The following is a 20,602-nucleotide window of genomic DNA, read 5'->3' as shown; positions in this document are numbered from 1 at the left end:
TATGTGTGGTACCCTCCAAGTAAGTAAGGCTCGGGTGAAGACCCGGTTGTACCGTTTTCTAAGGACCTGAAGTTTAAAGGGGGAAAAAGGAAAGGAGCATGCTATGCTAAGTAACTCCAAGGCTCTGTGGGCTTGGATAGATGATCCGAGTAGGCTGTGAATAGTAAAGTGGGTGAATAGTGTAATGTGAATATCCAATGGGATAACTAAATCGGTAAGTCGTAAAATGCGGTGTGTTGCCAACCAAACATTTTTGAGTAAGGAGGACAGACTCAAGAAGAAAAAAAGCTCTCGCGCACAGCCTCGCCAAAACGCTCGATGGCACGCGCCATGTCGTCCTCAGAGGCAGCAGCGAAGGTGGTGCGAAAGAACAGTCCGCTAGGCGGCAAGTCCTGTTCCGCACGGAACCAAGACCCGCGGATGGCGAGGACGCCCTTGTCGATGCAGGATTTGAAGATGTCCTCTTCGATCTCGAGGATGGAGCGGGTGGAGGCTTGCGGGTGTTGCGTGTGGTCGACTTCTAGCCAGAGCTGGGAGTTTATTAGATCAATTTTGCAACACGGCGGGAAAGGGAAAGGGAGTGGATAGAAATGAAAAGAGATAAAACTTACAAACATGCCGGCAGCCGGCGGAACCCAGCTTACTAGGTCCCGCGGCAGGTACTTCTCGCAGGCAGCTAGGATGGTATTTCGCCGCCTGGTGTACTCGAGACGTAGGTGCATAAGCCACTGCAGGAAGCCGTCGTGGCCCCACGTCTCGTCGACTAGTTTATACACGAGGATCTGCGACAATCCGCTGGGCCCCTGGCTGCAGACTTCGGCGTGTCGGATATATCGCTCGACTACCTGTTCGCTGGCTGTGATCCAACCTAATCGGGATCCGGGCACGAGGACTTTGCTGAATGAGTCCATTCGAAGTACCCGCCCGTCTGTATCTATGCTTAGGATGCTGGGTATTAGACCTCCGAGGAATTCTTCCACGGTTGCGGGGGGTGTCGGTGAAGTTTCTTCTGGGCCGCTGGTGTATGGCTGCATCTGCAAAAAGTAATACGGCTCGTCCTCAAAGATAAAAACGTCATGTTTCTGGCACACTTCGTATATATCCCTCCTCCGCTGCACGCCCTGCGTCGCCCCTGTCGGATTTTGCCCCGACGGCACTGTGTATAGGACTGTCGGTTTCCTGGCACCCCTACTTGCTTCGTCCCAATTCGATAATATCTCATCCATACTCTCGGGCAACAATCCTTGCGCATCCATATGTATGCCAAATACTTTGATTCCCAGGGGAGCTGCTGTTTCAAGTGCAGTTGAGAAGCTGTACTCCTCGGTGAGAATCGCGTCGCCTCGAGCACGGTCGCAGAACATGCGAATAGCCTGCTCGAGAGCACCCGTGCTGCCAACTGTTAGGGCGCATCGCCAATCTGCGTAAGGTGGGCGATGTGCGAGTTCCGTGTGTTCAGTCGTCCACCGGAGTAGCTGCGCTGATCCGATGGACTGTCCATAATTCAAGGCGATTGAGAGATCGTGCACACCACCGTTCTGGTTACGTGCTACATCGTACTTCCCCATTGATATGTCCTGCTCCTCGACCGTGCTGAAATTTGGCGGCGAGGGGACACGCATACTGAGGCCATCGAAGGGGAAGTTCTCGGCGGAGGGGAGACCACCGCCGAGAGAGATTAGTCCGGGTTTCTTTAGATGTTTAGCTGCTTGTTTGAGCACGCAGGCTTCTCGAGCGAGTGATTCTTGGCTTAAGAGGTCTATTGGGTGTTAGATAGAAGGCACGTGATTAAAGGGAGCTGCGGTAAGTTGACTTACGATCCCACCGTCTTGCTTTCGGCTTATCGTATGCTTGCTAGTATACATGACATACATTAGTGACACAATTGTTACGGAACAAGGGTGAGACGGGAGAGGGGTTGTTATACAGATGACTTGAACATATCACTATCCGAATAAGAGGCCGTAGGAGCAACCAACTTTCCCGCCTTTGCCCTCCTTGCTTTGATACCTTCGATGGTTAACGGTTCATTGGCCTGAGGACCGATAACCACATCTTCCTCTGCTAACCCTGCATTGCCTACATTGGAAGGCTGGCGTCGTGGGGAGCTAGTAGAAAACGAATGCTTCGCGGAGGCAACTCCGGGTATAACACGCCGGATCGGACGAGGAAGTGATATCGACGAGAGGGAGCGATAAGGTGTTCCACTAAGCTTTGCCATTGTATTTCCACCCTTTAATTTTACATGTAATAATAGTACAGGACTATACGTAGGTTTCATTCTAAAAATCATAGCCGGGTCTAGAAGTCTATTTAAAACAAAGGGGAAAGAAATGCCGAAAGTTCTTGTATAAGGTAAGGTTAGCTTAATTCTAAGTTACACTTCAGACAATGTACAATCCTGTACCTTCCCTTTGTTTGTGTTGGGCGTGTCACGGGCTTCGGTGCGATAACGTGGGGAACGATGGTGGATCCCCCGGCCGATTGTAGCCGGCCCGAAGCTAACCTCCTATCTTAATTCGCCAATTACACTCGATCCATTACATACTACGCTTCGGCTCGATATGTAGGTACCATAGATGTATTTCCATTTCGTAACTCTTGCCAAATGCCAATTGGAGTTTGTCATGCTTGACCTTGGTCACGTTGGTTAATAACGACATGTGCCTTGATTTATACCTAATTCTTAGCTAGTTTATGGGTCATGCTGCCGGTATTCTCGCCTTTACTATACTGATGTATAAGCAAAGAGTTGGAGCTTAGCTTTGCACCTATCGTAGATGTAGGGATACATACTGCAGATATATAAGCATTCTGTACTCCAAATTTAAGTATACATGTATGTGATACTTTCGGGTACCCTCACATATTTGAATGAGTATAAAAAACAAAGATTGGCGAAATGTCCATTTGTCAATTTGCTTGGTATAATATACAATGTGCCAAGCTATGCTATATCCTATTTCATAGTTCCCAACGCCTTAAATGCGATGCCCTGTCATGTCAAATCTGGGTATAGTGATCCCTCTATCTCTTCTAACTTCGTTCTCGTCGTAGTAACCATGCTTTATCCTTCTCGCTTTCCTAAATGCTCCCATAATTGATTGCCAAATCTATTGTCCCCATCCCTTATATTATAATTAGATGACTTCTATCGTAGGAAGCTACGACAAATAAATCGCGTAGAAATTAAGACTGGCAATCATTGATAGATCTTTAATTCCATTGAGCCCAATGCCAATGGAGTGCCAATTGCCTTCACGAGGCTATTGCGACGTTATAGCTTTTCAAAGCCAAAATCTCCGGATACCAGCAAGGGTAGCGCATAGGGTAAATGAGAAAACGAAAGGGAAGACAGGGCCTAAATAATATTGTTAGTGTGATACCACTTCAAGAGTGAGATATAATAAACATACGCAATGTGTTCGAGGCTGAGGGCACAATTTTCCCTTCCGAGGTCATGACCCAACCCTCCGGCAAGTTGGAGGAGCTAGATCCTTGAGTGCTTGAACCGCCTATACCACCCGCGGGGACACTAGCGCTTCCGGTTGAGGTCGTGCCGCTTGCGACTGCCGTGCTAGTCAGAGTGCCAGCACCTCCCTGGTTACCGTTTACCTCGCCGCCGTCGGCCTTGATAGACTGCCAAGAACCGGAGGTGTCGCCATAGGTGTAAGAATGACCTGTGCTGTAGTCCGTCACCTTCAAAGTCTTGACGCCCATGCTGAAAGGACCCTTGGAGTAATCGGTAGGACCGCGCGCCCATTCGATCGTGCCTTGCGCATTGCTCGAGTCGCCGCCAGACCACGCGCCGAACTTAACTTGCATAGGAGTTTGAGGGTATTGGTTCGATTCGGCGTCGGAAGCTTCAAGTGTTCTCACTACTGTCCCATCCACGGTCCAGACAATTCGATCGCTCGTCCAATCTACCACGTATGTAGCAAAGTCGCCTTGGTTATCTCCCATCTCATGGAATTGCCCGCGGTTATAAGTCGTAGTCTGACCCTTGCCAAAGTAATTCGATTGCACCTCGGTCGAATCGGCGCCCAACCATTCCCAGTCAATCTCGTCGAGGTCGTCGGATTGCAGAACGAAGGATGAGACGATACCGGCGCCGGGTGCGGCTTTTAAGCTGACTTCGACTCGACCGAACATGATGTAGAAGACGGATGTGAGTTGAGGCGCGTCGCCGCTCTTGCTGACTGTGAAGGTTACGCCGTCCGAACCATACGTAGGGTCACCGCCTGATTTGGTGAAGGAGTTAACTTCTCCTTGTGTGAAGTCGACGTCAATTGACATGCCGAGGGCCGTATCCGCAGGACATGCTATGGGGGGTTAGCCATCGAAGCGCCAATTGGGTATGATTGTTAGTAAACCTACTCGAACTTAGAGGATTGCAAGAGGAATAGGTCTGGGCTGAGGCCCGGCATGAGAACAGTGCCGTGGCTATCACGAGACATCTCCACGCTGAAGAGGTCATGGTAGTCTGAATATGCATCCGCAGGGATATGAAATGCAAGAACGGTATATACAAGAAAGGAAGACGAGAGGCTCAAAATTTCCAAGCCTCGAGTCGACGGTCTAGACGGTGTCACCTCGACACAAGAGACAGGTCTCGGGAAGATGTTACACACGGATCCCGGGTGAATGTATCGGTGTAATGTACAATGCTATTCGGCGTAAAAAGAGATTACCAAACGGGTAAAAAATGATGACTTCAGGTTGCAGGAAATATGCAGGAAGCTATTCATGGATGATGGGAAGTATGGGAAGTGTTCGAAATAAAGAGAGGTCCAACCACCTGATATATTATACCTACCTTACGTAGGTAGCTTACAGTGCGTCGAGGCATCTTCGTCATCTTGTCCTGGAAGACAGTGGAACGACAGGGTCTAGATCTGGGAATACGAACTGTGTATGTGTTGGCCAAGGTGTATTGTACAGTGCCTTTAGGTGCGTAGGCGGTAGGTGGACAGGTGTAGGTGGGTGAGATGTATTGCTGCCATGGCAGAGGATACGGTAAAGTTTGGCAGTTGGAGCTGTTAAGGTTTCATTGGCTGACGCCCCACATCCGAAGCAATTAAACTTATGACGCCCCAGTCGACGGATGCGAATAATGCCAAGGCAAGTGGCTGGCAGCGCTAGTTACTACTAAATCAGGTTTAGTTTACGTATAGCGAGTCCGGAAAACCTGTGCCGGACAAATTTATGCGGCTGGGAATGAATTGTTGGTGGCTGGAGGTCAAGAGGAAGGAACCAAGGAATTTTTAACTCACCTTCAAATATTCCCTAACTTCCTGACCCGAAATCTTGGATTCGACCTGGGTAGGAGCATTACGTACCAAAGTTTCCAGGGGGTTTATCGAGATCTGAAAGTTTCGCTAAATCTTGATCCTGTCAATTTCATCATTAAACTCGACGATCGCATATATTCGTAGAAATTATTTATCATTAGTGTCGGGTCACATCTGGTTGATACTCTCCACTATTGCTATTTGAAAGCGAATTTGAGCTTTCCCGACTCTTTTCTAGCTTCTCTCCCCTTTTACTCCTCACCGCTCGAATTTATCTATATGATTTAGCCCTGTCTTTGTCGGGTATGGCATGAAGTCCAAAGAACAGGCGACGGCATCAGCCAGCACATAACGTCTTATCATTGTGGACCACGTTACCGCCTTTCTTCGAATAAATCATATTATATACATAGGGCCATAACAGGGCACCAACCCACGAGGCATTCTTCAACCCTTGCTTTTAGAATCCAATCCTAATCGCCAGCTAAGGTTTCCGGATATTCTTTAGGGATCAGTCCACCAACGCGAAAAGGAAAGTACATACAATGGTTAACCATTGATAAACCAGCTTGTTCGATAGTTCGCGATGGGGTTTCCCGCCCTATAGCATTCACCCTATGAATGCTTCGCTTAGCCTCCGATCAATTACCTACGTGACAACTTCTGAGCTTAAGAGTTAAGACACAACTATAAGACGTTATTTTCGGTCTGACCACGCACCAGAAACAGATACTCACAGCGAACCAATTTGTCTCGACGTTTCTATGATGGCATATTCGAAAACGTTATATCGACGTACGGGAAATAGATGCGCAGAGTCCCTGAGTCAAGTTGGCTCATCCCTTCCAAGCCTTGTTGGAGGATCCATGGATCGATCGTTCTCGTCTATAGAGGACGGTCATCCGGTTTCTATGGGGCCCAATAAAGCAAACAGAATAATTCTTTAAGCAACTGAAGTCAGATTTTGATGTGGGATTAAAGTGTTACCATCATGAGGGATCCTTCCTAGGTTCTTAACCAGTCTGTTCCTGCTCTTTGTTTTCTTCCCTATATTCGCGGGTCGGATCTAATTCGCCATTCCAGAAGGAATGTATGATTGTATCTGCTGAGGATGGAAGTCTTCCCGTTCTAGTTGATAATGAAATGTCCGACGATTGCGCATGATATTGGTACCTCTCGCCGCCGTTCATATGAGCGAAGAGTTCATCCCCGTTACCAGTGTACATTCGGAACCCCCCGTGCTCATCAGCAGGGATAGCATCCGGCGGCACATCCGGAGCTCTCTCCCAATGATGGCTATTCAATACGAAGCGCCTAAATAGTTTAGCATGATATTTATCACCAGATTCTTTTAGTGCTTATTACGATACTAACCTGGAGTACTCCTCCACAAGCAGACTCATTGCCATTAATAAAATCGGAACACGACCGAGAAGGAAGGATACAGAAATCTCAAAACGAGGCAACGTAATGAGAGCGGGCACAACGACTGTTACCAGCGCCAAGTAGAAGTGTCTGGTGAACCATGAGCTCTACATTTCGGAAGACGAGTCTGTAGACACCTACCTCATAACAGCCTCTCTATTGAGGACATTAAAAAGGATCAACGAGACCGCGAATATATAGAAAGCGCTAACATTGTGAGCACGACTAGCTTTCATGAAAATAAAAACCGAGTGTCTTACAGAGATTGGTAGAAAGTATTCTCGTGATGAATAAATACTGATAGAGCAATAGCAGCCCCAGTCATGAGACCCCGAGAAACATCTGTGCCGACACGTCTGAGGTTCGCCTCATGAACACCATAATAGTGTCCAAGGGCCGCCAGGAAATCACGTACGCTATCCATGTTGAAGATCAAATACGATTTAAAACAAATCTTGGTACGTGCCGCCTATACTAGACGGTGGAAGAAACTGAGCGGCCAGCAGGTAGCCACTTATCCAGTGAATTAGTAGTAATGGACACAGTCTTGCTTTTACGCCAGAAATCTCAGGTATTTAACTTTTAAGGTAAAGATCTGGCCAATGCCGAGGGGTCGACCGCATAGTGCAGAGCAAAAGAAAGGGAGCCTACATTGACTGGTTTTAACAAGAGTCTCATCAAGACAGCCTAGTGCTCAAGGCAGGTTTTCTGCTGCCGTGAGACGGTAGATTACTCCCAAAATTCTATACCGACGTACATCCCTTCTAGCGTAGTTCGCCTTACTTCCACCCCGTATCTCCAATAATTGTTCACCGAGAAGTCCTACATGGAATTATGGAAATTTTATTGGAGGGATTCACGATATAGCCTTACGGTGAGCCTAGCGTCGGAGCGCAGGCTCACACACAGGCAGCATGCTGCGCCCCTTGGAGCCCGATCAATACCACACATGGTTACACCGCAGCCTCGACAACGCGTTCTGGTGTGATGCTGATAACATCGGTGTTCTAGCAATGCCAGCCTACATTATCGTCATCCCTCCGCCCATCATCGCTAAACCCGAGAAGGCTCATCAGATTCATTGGTCTTAGAGCACGCTGAGCAGTATTTGCCTTAAATGTCTGTTAAAGGTATAAGGGTCCCGAACCGTATGCTTGAATACCAGTACTTCCTCAAGCCCTAAAATATTCCCAAAAATAAGAGTTTTGTTGTGTCTGGATGAATTTGCTGATCATCCTCTTCCACATTCTTCAGATGCAATCAACATGTTATTCTTTTCAACAATTCGAATCCCACATTTGTCAACAAGACGCATCGTCGCTGGGAGAACTACAATTCTCAGAAGTAGCCGAGCTAGCCCCAGCTATTGCATGTAGCTTTGTCACTACGTCTTATATCATCCAAGCAGAGATGACGCAGGATATTGATGTTCGTACCGATGTCCCTCTTACTCCGTTATCCAGCAAACTTCCTCGCTGATAGGCGCTTTGATAGTCTCCTGGCCGAGTCGTCTCTCGCATAGTACAGCTCGAATTTCTAAAGCATGTGTCGCCGGGGCTAGCGCTTTGTTCCTGTCTGGTACTAGGGTGCTGCCTGTCTTCATACTCTCACCGGCGTCGAGATCAAGACCAGTATCAGACCATCATATTCGCAATCTGGATCACGTGGGCTATATGTACCGGCTGGGGAATAGGGGCCAGCAGTAACATGGTCACGCTTGGGATCATGCCATGGGCATTATGTGCAGCCATTCTCAGCAGCTTCTTTGGGCATATAGGGACCCGGTTGGTATCGCGGAGAGACAGATGTGGATGTAGGGATGCCTTTAGCGTGATCAACGAGAAACGGATGGAGTTTGGGACGTGATCATCAAATGGTACCTTGGGACAACTTTTGCAGGCGTTCTTGTTTTCCGCCGGCCGGTTCTCAACTAATCTTTTCGTAGACTGAAAAACGCACAACACTATAACCAGCGGTTACTTGGATCTCGATGGTCGGCTTTATATTCTTGTCTTTCTTTTTGGATTGGATATTACTTACCTTATAACCACAAGTCAGGTTCGCCCACCCCCACTGTAATATTATTTGGGAGACCAGACGTTATTAATAGGAAACTAGGTAATGCTTCAAATTTTCTCAGTAGGGATTGCGTGAGTGGAATCCAGCACGAGTTTACAGGAGTTTTAGTACGTATACTGATTACGAATTAATAATGGTCACTCGCTTAGAATAACTTAATACTATATCAATACGGGGAATATTCAGACGTTCATTCCTTGACTGCAAAGGGCAAGATAGTAGCAACTTGGCTAGGTTCACGTATATTCCTCCTGTTAGCCAACGGTCGGTTCCATGCCTGTTATTCCAGAGTACAAATAAACCCACCAATAACTAGTTGGAACTCCTACCACTTATAACAGCATAGAAAAAACGACATTCGCGAGACAGTTCGCCCCCTTTTTCATCTCGGTACCTAGGTACCTACACTTTCATTGACGAGGAGTGTTGCAATTTCCATAAATAAAACTGAATCATATAATACTCAAGAATATACGGCGGCCAATTAATAGAAACTACCCAGCTAGAAGTAGGAGTAAAGTGGCAGAAAGTAGTCCTTCTTGCGGGGCGTATCATCGGTGTGTTACGGTAAACAGAGATCGTAGATTACCCCCTCAATCTAAGCAGACCGGTGAGAGGGGCGGACGGCAGAGTATCTATCGTGGGGGTGTAATGTGCAGGTACTAGATAACGACGACGCCACCATCTGCCGTGCTATGACTTCACCGAACCAATCAATACTTGAGAGTGACATTCAATTACGACGGAGGCGTTTCAGCGAGGTCAAATAGCCATGGACCCCCCAGATTCCAAACATCGGACAACTTCCAAGAAGCTAAGTTGAGTTATGTTTGCTACTGTTATGAATCGTCAAGTCATTCATGTCCTCAAGCCAAAACTATTGATACACATCCACAAATACCTTGCTATTTACACCAATTTTGCATCCATGTCATGATTCGTTCTGTCGTAAAACGGGCCAGTTGAAATTGGGCCTCTGAAAAGAGCGGCTATTGCCAGCTAGTCTTCCCCCATCATTTTCTTTGCCATTCCTTTCTCCGTCATCTCATATCTTCGTTCCTCTTATTTTGTTGAAATCAAAGAGCGAAAGAGAAAAGAACGTTATTTCTTAGCTTCCCACAATGCGACCTTGACACCATCGCCAGGCTGAATGACAATCTCGGCCTTGAGCTTGGGATTCCCGCCGTCAATCTCGTGCATGAAGCTTTCTACGCGCTCATATCGCTGGAAGATGCGTGTCAGGACGTAGGCCATTTCCGTCAGCGCGAACTGTTGCCCGATACTAGAACATCAAGTGTTAGCAAGTGCTACATCTAGCATCGACATTTGGTCAAGAGCAAGATGCTCTAATCCGCAAACGAGAAGTTCTCGCAAAGGAAACTCACCAGATCCGCGGCCCACCATTAAACGGAATATACTGCCACGGCTTCGGCTGCCACTCATACCACCGTTCCGGACTAAACTCCCCCGGATCCGCAAACTTCTCCGACGCAGGCGGGTACAAATCCGTCCGGCGCTGCATGACCAACGTCGAGTACCCAACCGGCGTATCCTTCAGCAACGGCATCGGCAACGAGCCATCCGGTCCACCACCCCTAGGCAGCGTAGTATCACGCAGCGCGGTCCTAACATTAAACGGAACCGACGGGTACAGACGCAGCGTCTCATTAATCACGTTCTGCAGGTACTTCATCGCCTTGAGATCCGCGTACGTAGGTGTGCGCTCCAAGCCCACGCGCTCGATGATTTCGCGCCGGAGTTTGCGGACTACGTCCGGTCGTCGACCGAGTTCGTAGAATACGAAGGACAGCGTGGCGGCTGTGGTGTCGCGACCTGCGAGGAGGACGGCGACGAGTTGGTCACGTAGGACTTTGCGGTCGCGTGTGAAGGATGCGAGTTCGTGCAGGAAGGTGTAGTCTTGGTCGGATTTGGTGCGTGTTGCTAGTTCTTCTGGGGTTAGCCGGAGTGCGCGGTCGATGTAGGTCCCGCAGAACTCGTTGACTACTTTTAGACCGCGGCGGAAAGAACCTAGGGGTACGAAGGCACGGAGGGGGCCGGCGCGGGCGAGGATGTTTTGCACGCGCTGTACTTCGTTGAATGCGTCGGCGAAGGGCTGGCGTGGGGTGCTGGGGGTAGGTGTCTTATGTAAGTCATGCTTGTCTCCTAATAGTAATGGGATGTATGGGGAGGAGAAAAGGGGTCATGTCTTACGTAAGAGATTGGACATCCATCCCTAACAGGAAGTCTGTGGCAACGTCAAGGGTAAACCTGAACAAGAGTTCGCTGATATCAAATGGCTTGCCATTGCCGGCCTCGGTATCGACGTGCTGGTCGGGACCATTCAGGACACCACCGTTAGCGACGGCCTTGAAGAAAGTCTGGAGATGGGACTCGAAGCAATGCAAGTCACTAATTCGTTCACGCGAGAATTGAGGACGCAGGAGTTGGCGACTGTCATGCCAAAGTTGGCCGTCAGTAGCAAAGATACTATCGCCGAGGAACTCATTCCACTCGCTATGGAATTGCTCTCCCTTGCCGAAGTCGGCAAACTGCGTGGCTAGAAGGGCCTTGATATTCTCCGGGTCGGCCGTTGTGACAAGGCGCTTCCCGAGCACCCGCCCTTCAGCTGTGTAGTCGGGGGCATCACCTAAGAGTTCGAGGAATACCTCATAGTTCTTATGGTTCATGGTCGCGACGACTTGCTTCTTGATTATATCAAAGCCTGCTCTTCTTATTAGCCAATCGAGGTTTCGGGAGAGAAGTGAAGTTGAAATCATTGGTTTAATGCTCACCAAAGGGCATGTTACTCTTGAGCCTGGGGCCATGCGCCCCCAATCGTCGTAGTTTAGTCTCTTCATCGATACTACCAATGATCTTTAGTAGCGCAAAGACCACGACGATGATTACGAGCAAGATCTGAATGGACAAGTGATCGAATATCGTTTGGAGGAACCCCATGATGACGAGGAGCCTCTCATAAGGCTGTCAAGCGAAGCAGATGAGAACGGCTATCTACCTAGGTAGTTGCTGATGTATTCCGTTACAACACTCTAACTGCCCAAAAACACAGACAATGAAATCATACGTCTTTGTCCATGTCCTTCATTCACCTCCCTCTGTTCTTAATATTGCATCGCAGGATATGATATTTTGCTAGGGATAAAAAGCCGTTACGGAACTGTGGACCCCGCGGGTAGCGAGATTCAGTGCGAGGCAGGATTCTCGGCAAGGGGGAATAGGGGACAAGTCGGCAACGAGCCAGTTAATTGAAACACAGGTTCCAGACGCAGAGTGCACAGCATATGCTATTATGTATGCGATCAAGCAGGTATCCCCACCACCAATCCAATCGGACAAGATGGAATACATATCAGTCCGAGGAGTCGGATATGAAGCAAGATCGGCCGATTCCATTATCAAGACTGGTCTACTCTACCCACGGCCCGCTATCACCTTACTTGATTACCCAAATAGGTATACTAAGCGTCCCTTACTGATCCAATTGTTATATAGACTTAGTAATAACTAGGTCATTATGCAGCACCCGGGCACAGATCTGGGAACACCGCGGCACAGCAAGTACTTAATCAAAACCATCCGAAGAAAAATAGCTGCGGATGGTTTAGAACGTAGATGGTGTGTATAGTGTGCGGGGAGGGTGGTATAATACCACCTCACTAAGATATATGACGCTAATAATTAATTCGTTACTTGGATTAATATGTATAGAAATTATATGGGTCGGTATTGTAAGTAAAGCTACGATATCGCGTTTCTGGCGTGTTACTTTATAAAGGACGAAGACAACGCTCTTTTGATACTATAAATTAGCTAGGTGCGCCATATGTCTATTCCCACCAAAGTAATCGTAGTTAATGGCCGGAAGGGGTTATATTTAATATAGGTAAGTTAGGGGCATTATGAATATCTCCGAAGTCATGTAGTTCTGCCAAGTGGAATCTTTCTCAACAGCCTCGCCGGTTATGCACCTACGGAAGGATTCTGCGCGCATTCAGCTCACGACGACGCAAGTTTACGTTCGATGATTATCATAGATCCAAATACGCGTAGCCTCAAGCGAGAACCTGTTGTGGTACACCAATGGATGCCGAGACACCCGCTCCCAAGCCTAAGAACCGCTATATTTCTTAGCCTCCACTCGGCTCACTCACGTAGCGCCGAAAAGGATTCCCTTTTCGCATGTAAGATGGCGTATATACCTATATGGATTATTAAGATAATGTCTGTGGCATGATCTCACTCTAGCATCATCTAGAAGCATGGTTCTCCTGACTACGCCTCATAATGATTTGTGAGGCACATTTCACTTTAAATGACAAATCAGGGTGTCTCAATTGGACGTCTCAGATTCGCCATCAGCTAGATCTCGTGTTACCCAAGCACTTAAATCAGGACGGAAATATCCAATGGTAACATTGGGCCGAGGCTTATGCATTCATATTATTAGCCTTGGATGTGTGTGCGTATCCATCCTGCCATTCTTATTTCTTCCACTGTTCTTAAGTGACGTTCTAAAGAGCCCAAATATCTACAAGGAAAACCGCCAAGTCGATCAATATATTAGGCGGGGGGCGGCAAGTGCCTATGTATTTCTATATACCTCATTAGGTAAGAAAATGTTTGGGAATCCCTTATTGGAAGAGACAAGTATTTCCATCACCACCTTGTGTGCAGTACGTCATCTGCACCGGCTCGGCGTTAACACCACGGGCCACGAGTCGCTCACGGAACTCTGCTAGTCGCGGCGCCGCATCGATTTGCGTGCGGTTCTCACCTGAGGCGTCGAAGCGGCCGGACCATAGGACCTCACCGGCTGCGCTGGCACGCGGCCATAGGATGCCGTCGATGTTGACCTCATCGATGGTCTCGGCCCAGGCGCCGACTTCGCCACCTAGGACTAGCTCGGCTTCCTCGTCTGTTAGGCCCGCGCGTGGGTCGTATGAGTAGATGAGGCGCCAGTTCTTGTAGGGGTAGCACCAGTCGTTGAAGGGGTAGTTTTCCTCGAAAGACTCGCCCTCAGCGAAGTTGAGCCATTGGCCACGGCCGCAGTCAAGGTACTAAATAAATGTCAGCACCATTCCCTTTTTTGCTAGATCCCTAGATATAAGTAGGGAATTACTTACCCAGTAGTTGTAGTTACTCGAAATAACCTTATGCCCCTGCGCCGTCAAGCTCTTAATCGCCTCGTCGCCAAGCCACGACTGCACGACCACATCCTTACCCACACTAACATTATAACTCGCGGGGATCTCCTCCCAGACCATAGGCGTCAATCCAGCCTTACGCACACGCGCATGGTGCTTGTCGATAAAATCCTGCAGCAATGGGACCACGACCGCGGAATCATTCGTGCCGACTGTGGGGTCGAGGTTGTACTCGTTGAAATTTACCTCGTCACCACCAGTGTGGAAGTACGCCGAGTAAGGTGCGACACGCGGGAGTAAGTCCGACATCAATGTATCGAGGAACGGATCGACCTTAGAATTGTTAAGCTGCAGTTGTCCGCAAGGAGGCTCGGCGCAGTAAGTTGACCAAGGCTGTGCGTCCCAGCCTGTGATAAGCTCCGGGTGCGAGAGTGCGGCGACGCCGAAGTGGCCCGGGGAGTCGATCTCGAAGATTACTTCTACACCGCGCTGCACGGCGTAGGTCTGGATCGCGGCGACGGCGACGGGGGAGTAGGTCTTACCGTGCGCGTACGCACCCTTTTGGTGCAGCTCGGGTAGTGCGGGGATCTCGAGGGGCCAGGATTGCGAGTCTGTCGCGTGGATGTGCAGACGGTTCATCTTGTTCCATGCTATGGCGTCGATGACGCGGTAGACGGTGTCGAGGGGAAGGTAATTTCTCGACACGTCGAGAAGGACGCCTCGGTGCTCAAATACGGGAGCATCGCTGATTTGCACGGGAGCCTGGTTCGTGTAGATTGGGCCTTGGGAATGTTGGAAAAAGAGCTGGGAGAAGGTTTCTAGAGCGCGTAGAACACCGGTGGAGGAGACGGCTGTGATTTTGGCTTTTCCGTTGATGCTTACAGTAAGGTTGTATGATTCGTCAACATCGCCGGCGAGGGGCTTGAATGTCTTGGCTGTGTCCTTTCCAGTTTGGACGATCTCGAGCCATGATACGTAAGTCTTCGGCTTCCATAGGTTTGGCTCGGTCTTCTCAAGTGCCAATCGACGATATAGCTTCCATGGGACAAAATTGTCATCTAGAATGTTCTTCACCGCACGCGAGACTCCTCCCTTTACAATTTCCTTGCTGGTGAACTTAGGTGGGATGTAATTTCGGATCCAAGGAATCTGCCAAATTGGTAAGTTTATGATATGATATAGGTAGAAAATTAGTAGCATACTCTATCTCCATTATAGGTAACATGCAGCACCTCCCCTATCCATAGAGTGGAATTGCCTGTGCTAACGGAATCGGGGATTGGCCAAATGGCCTGGACCGACGTGACTGTAAGCAACAGGCACGAAAGGAAGGCCTTCAACAACATTGTGGCGTTGATGTTGAGATGGTGGGGTGGTAAAGATGTCTTAGAATGCGAAAATAATAATATTAAAAAAATAATAATGAAGGGAATGAGAAAATTAAATGAATGTCAAGGACTAGGATGTCGATCTCTCGTATCCAGATCCAGATTTTCCCCCTCTGATAGCCTTTCTTAAATAGGTGCAGGCGTCCAAAGGGTGTGACGATAAGTATTTGTTTTTTTGTTCGACCCCAACTGCAAGTTTATATGTGAATGGGAAGTGTCCGTGACACCTCGTGGCAAACGTGAGCCAGGGTTTGGCAAGCTTCCTGTCCGAGATCTAGGTACAGCTGCTCTTTTAGGATATAGGGCAGCTTACCGGAGAGGTGGGTACCTTGGTATAGTGGGAGGCTGAAGAACAGACCGAAAGTAGCCCTCCAAAAATCCCGGATCTCCTTCCTCTCTCTATCTGACCGTCCCGCTAGCACACAACACCGTCGCAACGTTACTTTATTAGGCGTGCGAGCGTGCTGCTGTCGTCCGTGATCAACGAATTAGGCGTGATAGGGCGATAAGCACTGACAGCCGCTTGGACGGGGAGTAGAGCGAATGGAATCGATACGCCTAGTAAAAAGTAATAGCAGGTGATTTGTAGGGCAGCGGGGGGAGGTGACCATTTTATTATTGCTTCTTCTTTTTTCTCTCTCCTCCTTTACTTTTTTTTATTATTATTTTTACTACCCACATACTCGTACTGTACCTGGAGGAATGACGAGAGATCTGTGGTTCCTTAGCGAGATTCCTCGCATTGATTGGATCATTAATTAAGGCAGGCTTTCTTCTGCTCATCTAAAGGATCGAAGAGAAGAACCTGTTCAATCAATCTCATTCGGCTAATTCTTTCGCCCCCATGGTGGAATTCATGGACGGGTGAACCAAGGCCAGGGGTAAATGTTGTTTTTCGGGTTGCTCATTTAAATAACAAATCCCAAGACGACCCTGGCAGTTGATCCCTTTTTACGGATCGCGTCTTCCAGCATGACATTTTTCTGGGTTCGGGTGCCCTTTTACTAGTGTAGGATCGAGTGAAGAGAATGAGGAAGTGATCGTCACATTCATGATTTTGCCGTATGTGGACTAAACCAATAAGTCCAATAGTGTATAGTACATTGAAAAGTACATGTATGTCTTAGGTATAGGCAGACTTTAAGCTAGGTATACATTTATGCAGACATTATCGTTGTGCTGCCAAGTACATGCCAACACTTTGTGCAAAGAAAGGGGAAAAAAGGCCAAGAAATAAGAAAAGAGAAAGACCGCAGGGCGGCTGTTCATACAAGGTAACATCCATCTGGGGAAAATGGAGAGAACATTTCATCTATCTTGATGTAACCATGTAAGATGCGTACAGTTCATATTAGCCCCGAGGAATGGAATGCCGGAGGTTGCATAGCACGGTTCATAGCTGTTGAAGTTACCTAACACTTTCTTAGTTTCCGGTACTTGGACGTCCTTGGAGACCATTTCTGCGGGAAGTCAGCGTGGTAAGCTCTAAGTGCCGACAGCTCTTATAGCCCAAGCGGACGGGACGAAATTAACTAACACAGCCCACGAACGACACCTTATAAAGCTACAGTGTCAGTCAGAAAACACATGTTGTGAGATTGTTTGGATAGGAAAAAAATCATGATTTTAGAACTATGTATAAATATTCCCAACTTCTAATAATGACCATGCACACAGACGATCATAATTGCTAATTCTGCAGTCCAAGTTCCAAGGATGTTCGAACAGGGCTTCCAAAGGGGATAACGATGTGCTGGGGTGTTCTGGACCAATTGACGAACCCGCGAATGATACCCTGTATTCGGGACGGAACCGAAAAGCAAATTATCCCAGACACCTGAATCAGACGATGGAATCAATTCTACTTCGAGGTGGGCAGGTTACCAAAACAAAGTACACTACCTGGATTTGGGTATTCCTTTCCATCCTGCTTCTATTTTCTTTTACAATCATGGAGTAATGGCTAAGCTAATAATGTGACTATAAGCTCCTATTGTCACGATCCCTTAGTTTAGGTCCTCTACTATAGCTAAATACGTCTAGAATTCGGCCGATAAGGCTTAATGTCCCATTCTAAGCGGGGACTACACTAGTGACGGGGACATCGCGGAAACACGTGAGTTAGAAAGACCAAAATACATACACTAAACTAGATAGCAAGTACTACAATCCATTAGCTAACTTAGACCGATCCTACATATTACAGTTTCTGGCCTATATTCACATGGATGGCCTTTGTCTGGGTGTAGGCAGCGAGACCCGCTTCTCCAAGCTCCCGGCCTATACCACTTTGCTTGACTCCTCCAAATGGAACTCGGATATCCGAGTCATTAGATGAGTTGATCCAAACCATACCTGCCTCGATCCGCGCAGCCACGCGATGCGAGAGTTCGAGGTTTTGACTAAACACCGCCGCGCCTAGACCATAGGTAGTATCATTTGCCATCGCGATAGCCTCACCCTCGGTCTTAAAAGGAACAATGACGACGAACGGACCGAATACCTCTTCGCGATAGATCTTCATATTATTCTTCACCTTAGTGAAGATAGTAGGTTCAATGAAGAAGCCCTTCCCATTCAGCGGGCAGGGAATACCTCCTGCTGTCAGTGTGGCGCCCTCCGATTTGCCAGACTCGACAAAGCTCAAGATCCTGTCGTATTGCGCCTTAGTCACCTGAGGGCCCTGGAACGTGCCCTCTGCGAACGGGTCGCCGACTTTGCTAGTCGTTTTGACAGCCTCTCGGAACTCATTCACGAACTTATCATAAATGGTATCTTGGACGAGAATGCGCGAGGTAGCCGTGCAGATCTGACCTTGGTTACTCATGATTCCGATATGAGCCCACTTCGCCGCTTGCTCGATATCGGCATCTTCGAAGACTAATAGCGGGGACTTGCCGCCGGTCTCGAGGGTGATATTCTTCATGTTGATGCTAGCCGTCTTCATGATTTGCTTCCCTGTCGCTGTCGAGCCGGTGAAGGCTATCTTATCGACGTCTAGGTGACTTGCAAGTGCATGGCCAGCCTCCTTGCCATATCCATTTGTGATATTGACCACGCCGGCAGGGAAACCGGCCTTGACTACGACACTTGCAAAATATAAAATTGATAAAGGGGTCTGTTCAGCGGGTTTCAAGACCACGGTGTTTCCGCAAGCGAGCGCAGGCCCGAGTTTCCATGCAGCCATCGACAGGGGATAATTCCACTACATCGCTTGTGTGTTAATAGATATCTAAGGTAGGTGGTTATGTGCGAAATTCAATAAAATGGGAAGTGAGAAAAGAACTTACCGGGATGATCTGACCGCATACACCAATTGGTTGTTTCAAGGTGTAGACGAATTTCTGGCTTGTCGTAGGGATGGTTTCGCCGTGAATCTTATCGGCATAACCGCCATAGTATCTAATAGTGCTAATAACCTCGCCCACGTCTCCCTGGGAATCGGCAAATGGTTTACCGTTATCCCAGGTTTCAATAGTGGCTAGTATATCGCTTTCCTGTTCGATTAGATCCGCCAACTTGAACATCAAGGCACCGCGTTCAGTCGCGGAGATATCTCGCCATGATTCATGGTTCAGTGCAGCTCTTGCAGCTGCTACAGCTTTATCGATGTCTTCGGCGCTAGCCGCTTCAACTGAGCAGATCTCTTGTTCGTTCCTAGTGTTGAATTGGTTAGATAACTAGCTACCGTATAGAATATGATCAACTGACGTGGGATTTATGCTCGTGATTTTAGTACCCGAGCTTGATTTGACGAATTCATTGTTAATAAATAGACCGGTTGGGAGGGTGATTTTCTTGCCATTTGGAGCTGTGAGATCAACTTTCAAGTCTGCCATGATGGATATGAAACGACACGAGTTATTTCTCTTCAGACTATAAGATGTCCAACTGGAGCGAGTAGCCCTCACAAAGGTCCGTATCATGGCCGGAGGGGGTAGTTACTTATTTGGAGTACAAACGATTACAAAGATGTTTTAATTCCCCGCATTGGATGCGTTATCAGTTGCTGCGTCACTGATAGTAATCGCAAGCGACCCCGGGCAATCAGCACTATTGCTTATTTGGTGCTATCGTTACAGGTTGTAGTTGCCTTTTCCTGCAGCAAACACGATTAGTAGCAAGTAGTGGTGGGGAAAACATGCCGTGCTGCTTCCCGCATTTCCCGCACCCCCCACTTCGGCTACTGCACCGCTCCGCTTACCCCGATTATAACGTAAAGAGTGAAAGATAAGGTACCTCCTCTACCTTTTTCCATATACCATCCTCCTTCTATATGGCTTTCGACATCCTTGCCAAGGCCGAGATGCATCACCGTTCCCTCATCCTCCGTATCCATCTCTTCCGCCAGATGAGGTGGTAGACGGGTGACCATCGACGGGGTCTTATTTCTAGTGTTTGGAAAGGTTCATCTTCTGGATTCCATGATTGACGCGGCTGTGCTTCGAACTGATAAGTATCAATAATATTTAATGTTCCAAGCCAGGTAGTTCGATGATCAGGTTTGGTGATGAAAGACTCTGGGCCACCGCCCGGTGTAACAAGAGAAGAATTTGGTAGTTTCTAGATGATTAGGCTGCACTGGACGACTTTCCAGAATACGCAGATGATAGTAACCATCAGTAATTTGTTAAGCACCTCTATTCTGCAAAGAGCGTAGCTGGTTCAGCAAGACAATGATTGACGGTCAAATTATTAAATGTCCGGTTATGGTCGAACGATTTGTTCGTGTCTTCGAGTATTCGAAGAAATTACCTATGGTGATGACATTAACATATTCGATTCAGGTATGCTGAAGCAGTCCGAAGGATAGCTCAAGGCCCCTGCGCAATTGCAGTAGTCACAATTAGAACCACTGCCTTCTCCTGCTGCTAGTTTATATATATGGACTGCGCATTGTGTTGAGTACCAAAACGAATTTAGGCTGTCCTTAGGAACGTATTCGTCCCAGATTGAGGAAAGATCGTGTGTTTAGTTGAAGACTTCTTCTCGGCTCCGGCCTCCCGATTTACTGGCACCAGATCCAACAACCACGACCACGTCACGGTATTGGTATCGTGGCTTGCAGGACAAGAACTCGGCGTAGCAGGCGACAGGATCCTGGGTAGCCAGCCAACTTACCCGCGGATGTTGCCGTTTTGTCAATATATTGGTTCACATCCAAAGTCTCAATGGATTCCGACTCTGTAAGGTACACCCTATAAGAATTTGATTCAAGTTCTAATAGGCTATTGCTACGTAGCATATTGAGCGG

The 20,602-nt window shown here is 47.9% G+C and overlaps 6 protein-coding genes across 6 annotated transcripts; all 6 read right to left on the bottom strand.

Annotated features, from left to right (window-relative positions):
- Nucleotides 1-272: 272 nt before the first annotated feature.
- Nucleotides 273-2,221, bottom strand: F4822DRAFT_424710 (PLP-dependent transferase; the record flags this gene model as incomplete). The annotated part of the gene is made up of 4 exons (XM_051460194.1): nucleotides 273-530; nucleotides 612-1,759; nucleotides 1,818-1,854; nucleotides 1,928-2,221. The coding sequence occupies 4 exons, from the start codon at nucleotides 2,219-2,221 to the stop codon at nucleotides 273-275; spliced, it is 1,737 nt and encodes a 578-aa protein (XP_051320007.1).
- A 593-nt stretch (nucleotides 2,222-2,814) lies between these two features.
- F4822DRAFT_387608 (glycoside hydrolase family 16 protein) lies at nucleotides 2,815-5,022 on the bottom strand. The gene is made up of 3 exons (XM_051456814.1): nucleotides 4,378-5,022; nucleotides 3,417-4,322; nucleotides 2,815-3,361 (listed from the first exon to the last, which is right to left on the bottom strand). The coding sequence occupies exons 1-3, from the start codon at nucleotides 4,493-4,495 to the stop codon at nucleotides 3,288-3,290; spliced, it is 1,098 nt and encodes a 365-aa protein (XP_051320006.1). The 5' UTR covers nucleotides 4,496-5,022; the 3' UTR covers nucleotides 2,815-3,287.
- Nucleotides 5,023-5,835: 813 nt separating this feature from the next.
- F4822DRAFT_42168 (uncharacterized protein) lies at nucleotides 5,836-7,385 on the bottom strand. Its single transcript, XM_051459818.1, has 5 exons — nucleotides 6,977-7,385; nucleotides 6,858-6,923; nucleotides 6,666-6,806; nucleotides 6,029-6,605; nucleotides 5,836-5,959 (listed from the first exon to the last, which is right to left on the bottom strand). The coding sequence occupies exons 1-4, from the start codon at nucleotides 7,138-7,140 to the stop codon at nucleotides 6,305-6,307; spliced, it is 672 nt and encodes a 223-aa protein (XP_051320005.1). The 5' UTR covers nucleotides 7,141-7,385; the 3' UTR covers nucleotides 5,836-5,959; nucleotides 6,029-6,304.
- Nucleotides 7,386-9,520: 2,135 nt separating this feature from the next.
- F4822DRAFT_387560 (cytochrome P450 52A11) lies at nucleotides 9,521-12,488 on the bottom strand. The gene is made up of 4 exons (XM_051456813.1): nucleotides 11,588-12,488; nucleotides 11,007-11,517; nucleotides 10,181-10,921; nucleotides 9,521-10,077 (listed from the first exon to the last, which is right to left on the bottom strand). The coding sequence occupies exons 1-4, from the start codon at nucleotides 11,751-11,753 to the stop codon at nucleotides 9,897-9,899; spliced, it is 1,599 nt and encodes a 532-aa protein (XP_051320004.1). The 5' UTR covers nucleotides 11,754-12,488; the 3' UTR covers nucleotides 9,521-9,896.
- A 644-nt stretch (nucleotides 12,489-13,132) lies between these two features.
- Nucleotides 13,133-15,634, bottom strand: F4822DRAFT_41878 (glycoside hydrolase family 20 protein). The gene is made up of 3 exons (XM_051459554.1): nucleotides 15,163-15,634; nucleotides 13,940-15,109; nucleotides 13,133-13,873 (listed from the first exon to the last, which is right to left on the bottom strand). The coding sequence occupies exons 1-3, from the start codon at nucleotides 15,304-15,306 to the stop codon at nucleotides 13,448-13,450; spliced, it is 1,740 nt and encodes a 579-aa protein (XP_051320003.1). The 5' UTR covers nucleotides 15,307-15,634; the 3' UTR covers nucleotides 13,133-13,447.
- Nucleotides 15,635-17,548: 1,914 nt separating this feature from the next.
- F4822DRAFT_424705 (aldehyde dehydrogenase) lies at nucleotides 17,549-19,187 on the bottom strand (the record flags this gene model as incomplete). The annotated part of the gene is made up of 3 exons (XM_051460193.1): nucleotides 17,549-18,553; nucleotides 18,639-19,005; nucleotides 19,060-19,187. The coding sequence occupies 3 exons, from the start codon at nucleotides 19,185-19,187 to the stop codon at nucleotides 17,549-17,551; spliced, it is 1,500 nt and encodes a 499-aa protein (XP_051320002.1).
- Nucleotides 19,188-20,602: the final 1,415 nt, after the last annotated feature.

This window comes from Hypoxylon trugodes (genome assembly GCF_022578975.1).
Source record: "Hypoxylon trugodes strain CBS 135444 unplaced genomic scaffold F4822scaffold_1, whole genome shotgun sequence".
Lineage (NCBI taxonomy): Eukaryota > Fungi > Ascomycota > Sordariomycetes > Xylariales > Hypoxylaceae > Hypoxylon > Hypoxylon trugodes.
Note: the sequence above shows the minus strand (reverse complement) of the source record. Positions and strands in the feature narration are given on the sequence as shown.

Bases quoted from the DNA above. Each gene is read 5' to 3' on its own strand.
- F4822DRAFT_42168 (XM_051459818.1), bottom strand. From the start codon at position 7,140: ATGGATAGCGTACGTGATTTCCTGGCGGCCCTTGGACACTATTATGGT. The intron at 6,924-6,976 runs GTAAGACACTCG...TCACAATGTTAG, and splicing joins AATACTTTCTACCAATCTCT to CGCTTTCTATATATTCGCGG. The intron at 6,807-6,857 runs GTAGGTGTCTAC...ATGGTTCACCAG, and splicing joins AATAGAGAGGCTGTTATGAG to ACACTTCTACTTGGCGCTGG.
- F4822DRAFT_387608 (XM_051456814.1), bottom strand. From the start codon at position 4,495: ATGCATATTCAGACTACCATGACCTCTTCAGCGTGGAGATGTCTCGTG. The intron at 4,323-4,377 runs GTAGGTTTACTA...AACCCCCCATAG, and splicing joins TTGCAATCCTCTAAGTTCGA to CATGTCCTGCGGATACGGCC. The intron at 3,362-3,416 runs GTATGTTTATTA...AATATTATTTAG, and splicing joins CTCAGCCTCGAACACATTGC to GCCCTGTCTTCCCTTTCGTT.
- F4822DRAFT_387560 (XM_051456813.1), bottom strand. From the start codon at position 11,753: ATGGGGTTCCTCCAAACGATATTCGATCACTTGTCCATTCAGATCTTG. The intron at 10,922-11,006 runs GTAAGACATGAC...ACCTACCCCCAG, and splicing joins ATGGATGTCCAATCTCTTAC to CACCCCACGCCAGCCCTTCG. The intron at 10,078-10,180 runs GTGAGTTTCCTT...TTGATGTTCTAG, and splicing joins AATGGTGGGCCGCGGATCTG to TATCGGGCAACAGTTCGCGC.
- F4822DRAFT_41878 (XM_051459554.1), bottom strand. From the start codon at position 15,306: ATGTTGTTGAAGGCCTTCCTTTCGTGCCTGTTGCTTACAGTCACGTCG. The intron at 15,110-15,162 runs GTATGCTACTAA...CCAATTTGGCAG, and splicing joins TTACCTATAATGGAGATAGA to ATTCCTTGGATCCGAAATTA. The intron at 13,874-13,939 runs GTAAGTAATTCC...ACATTTATTTAG, and splicing joins CGAGTAACTACAACTACTGG to TACCTTGACTGCGGCCGTGG.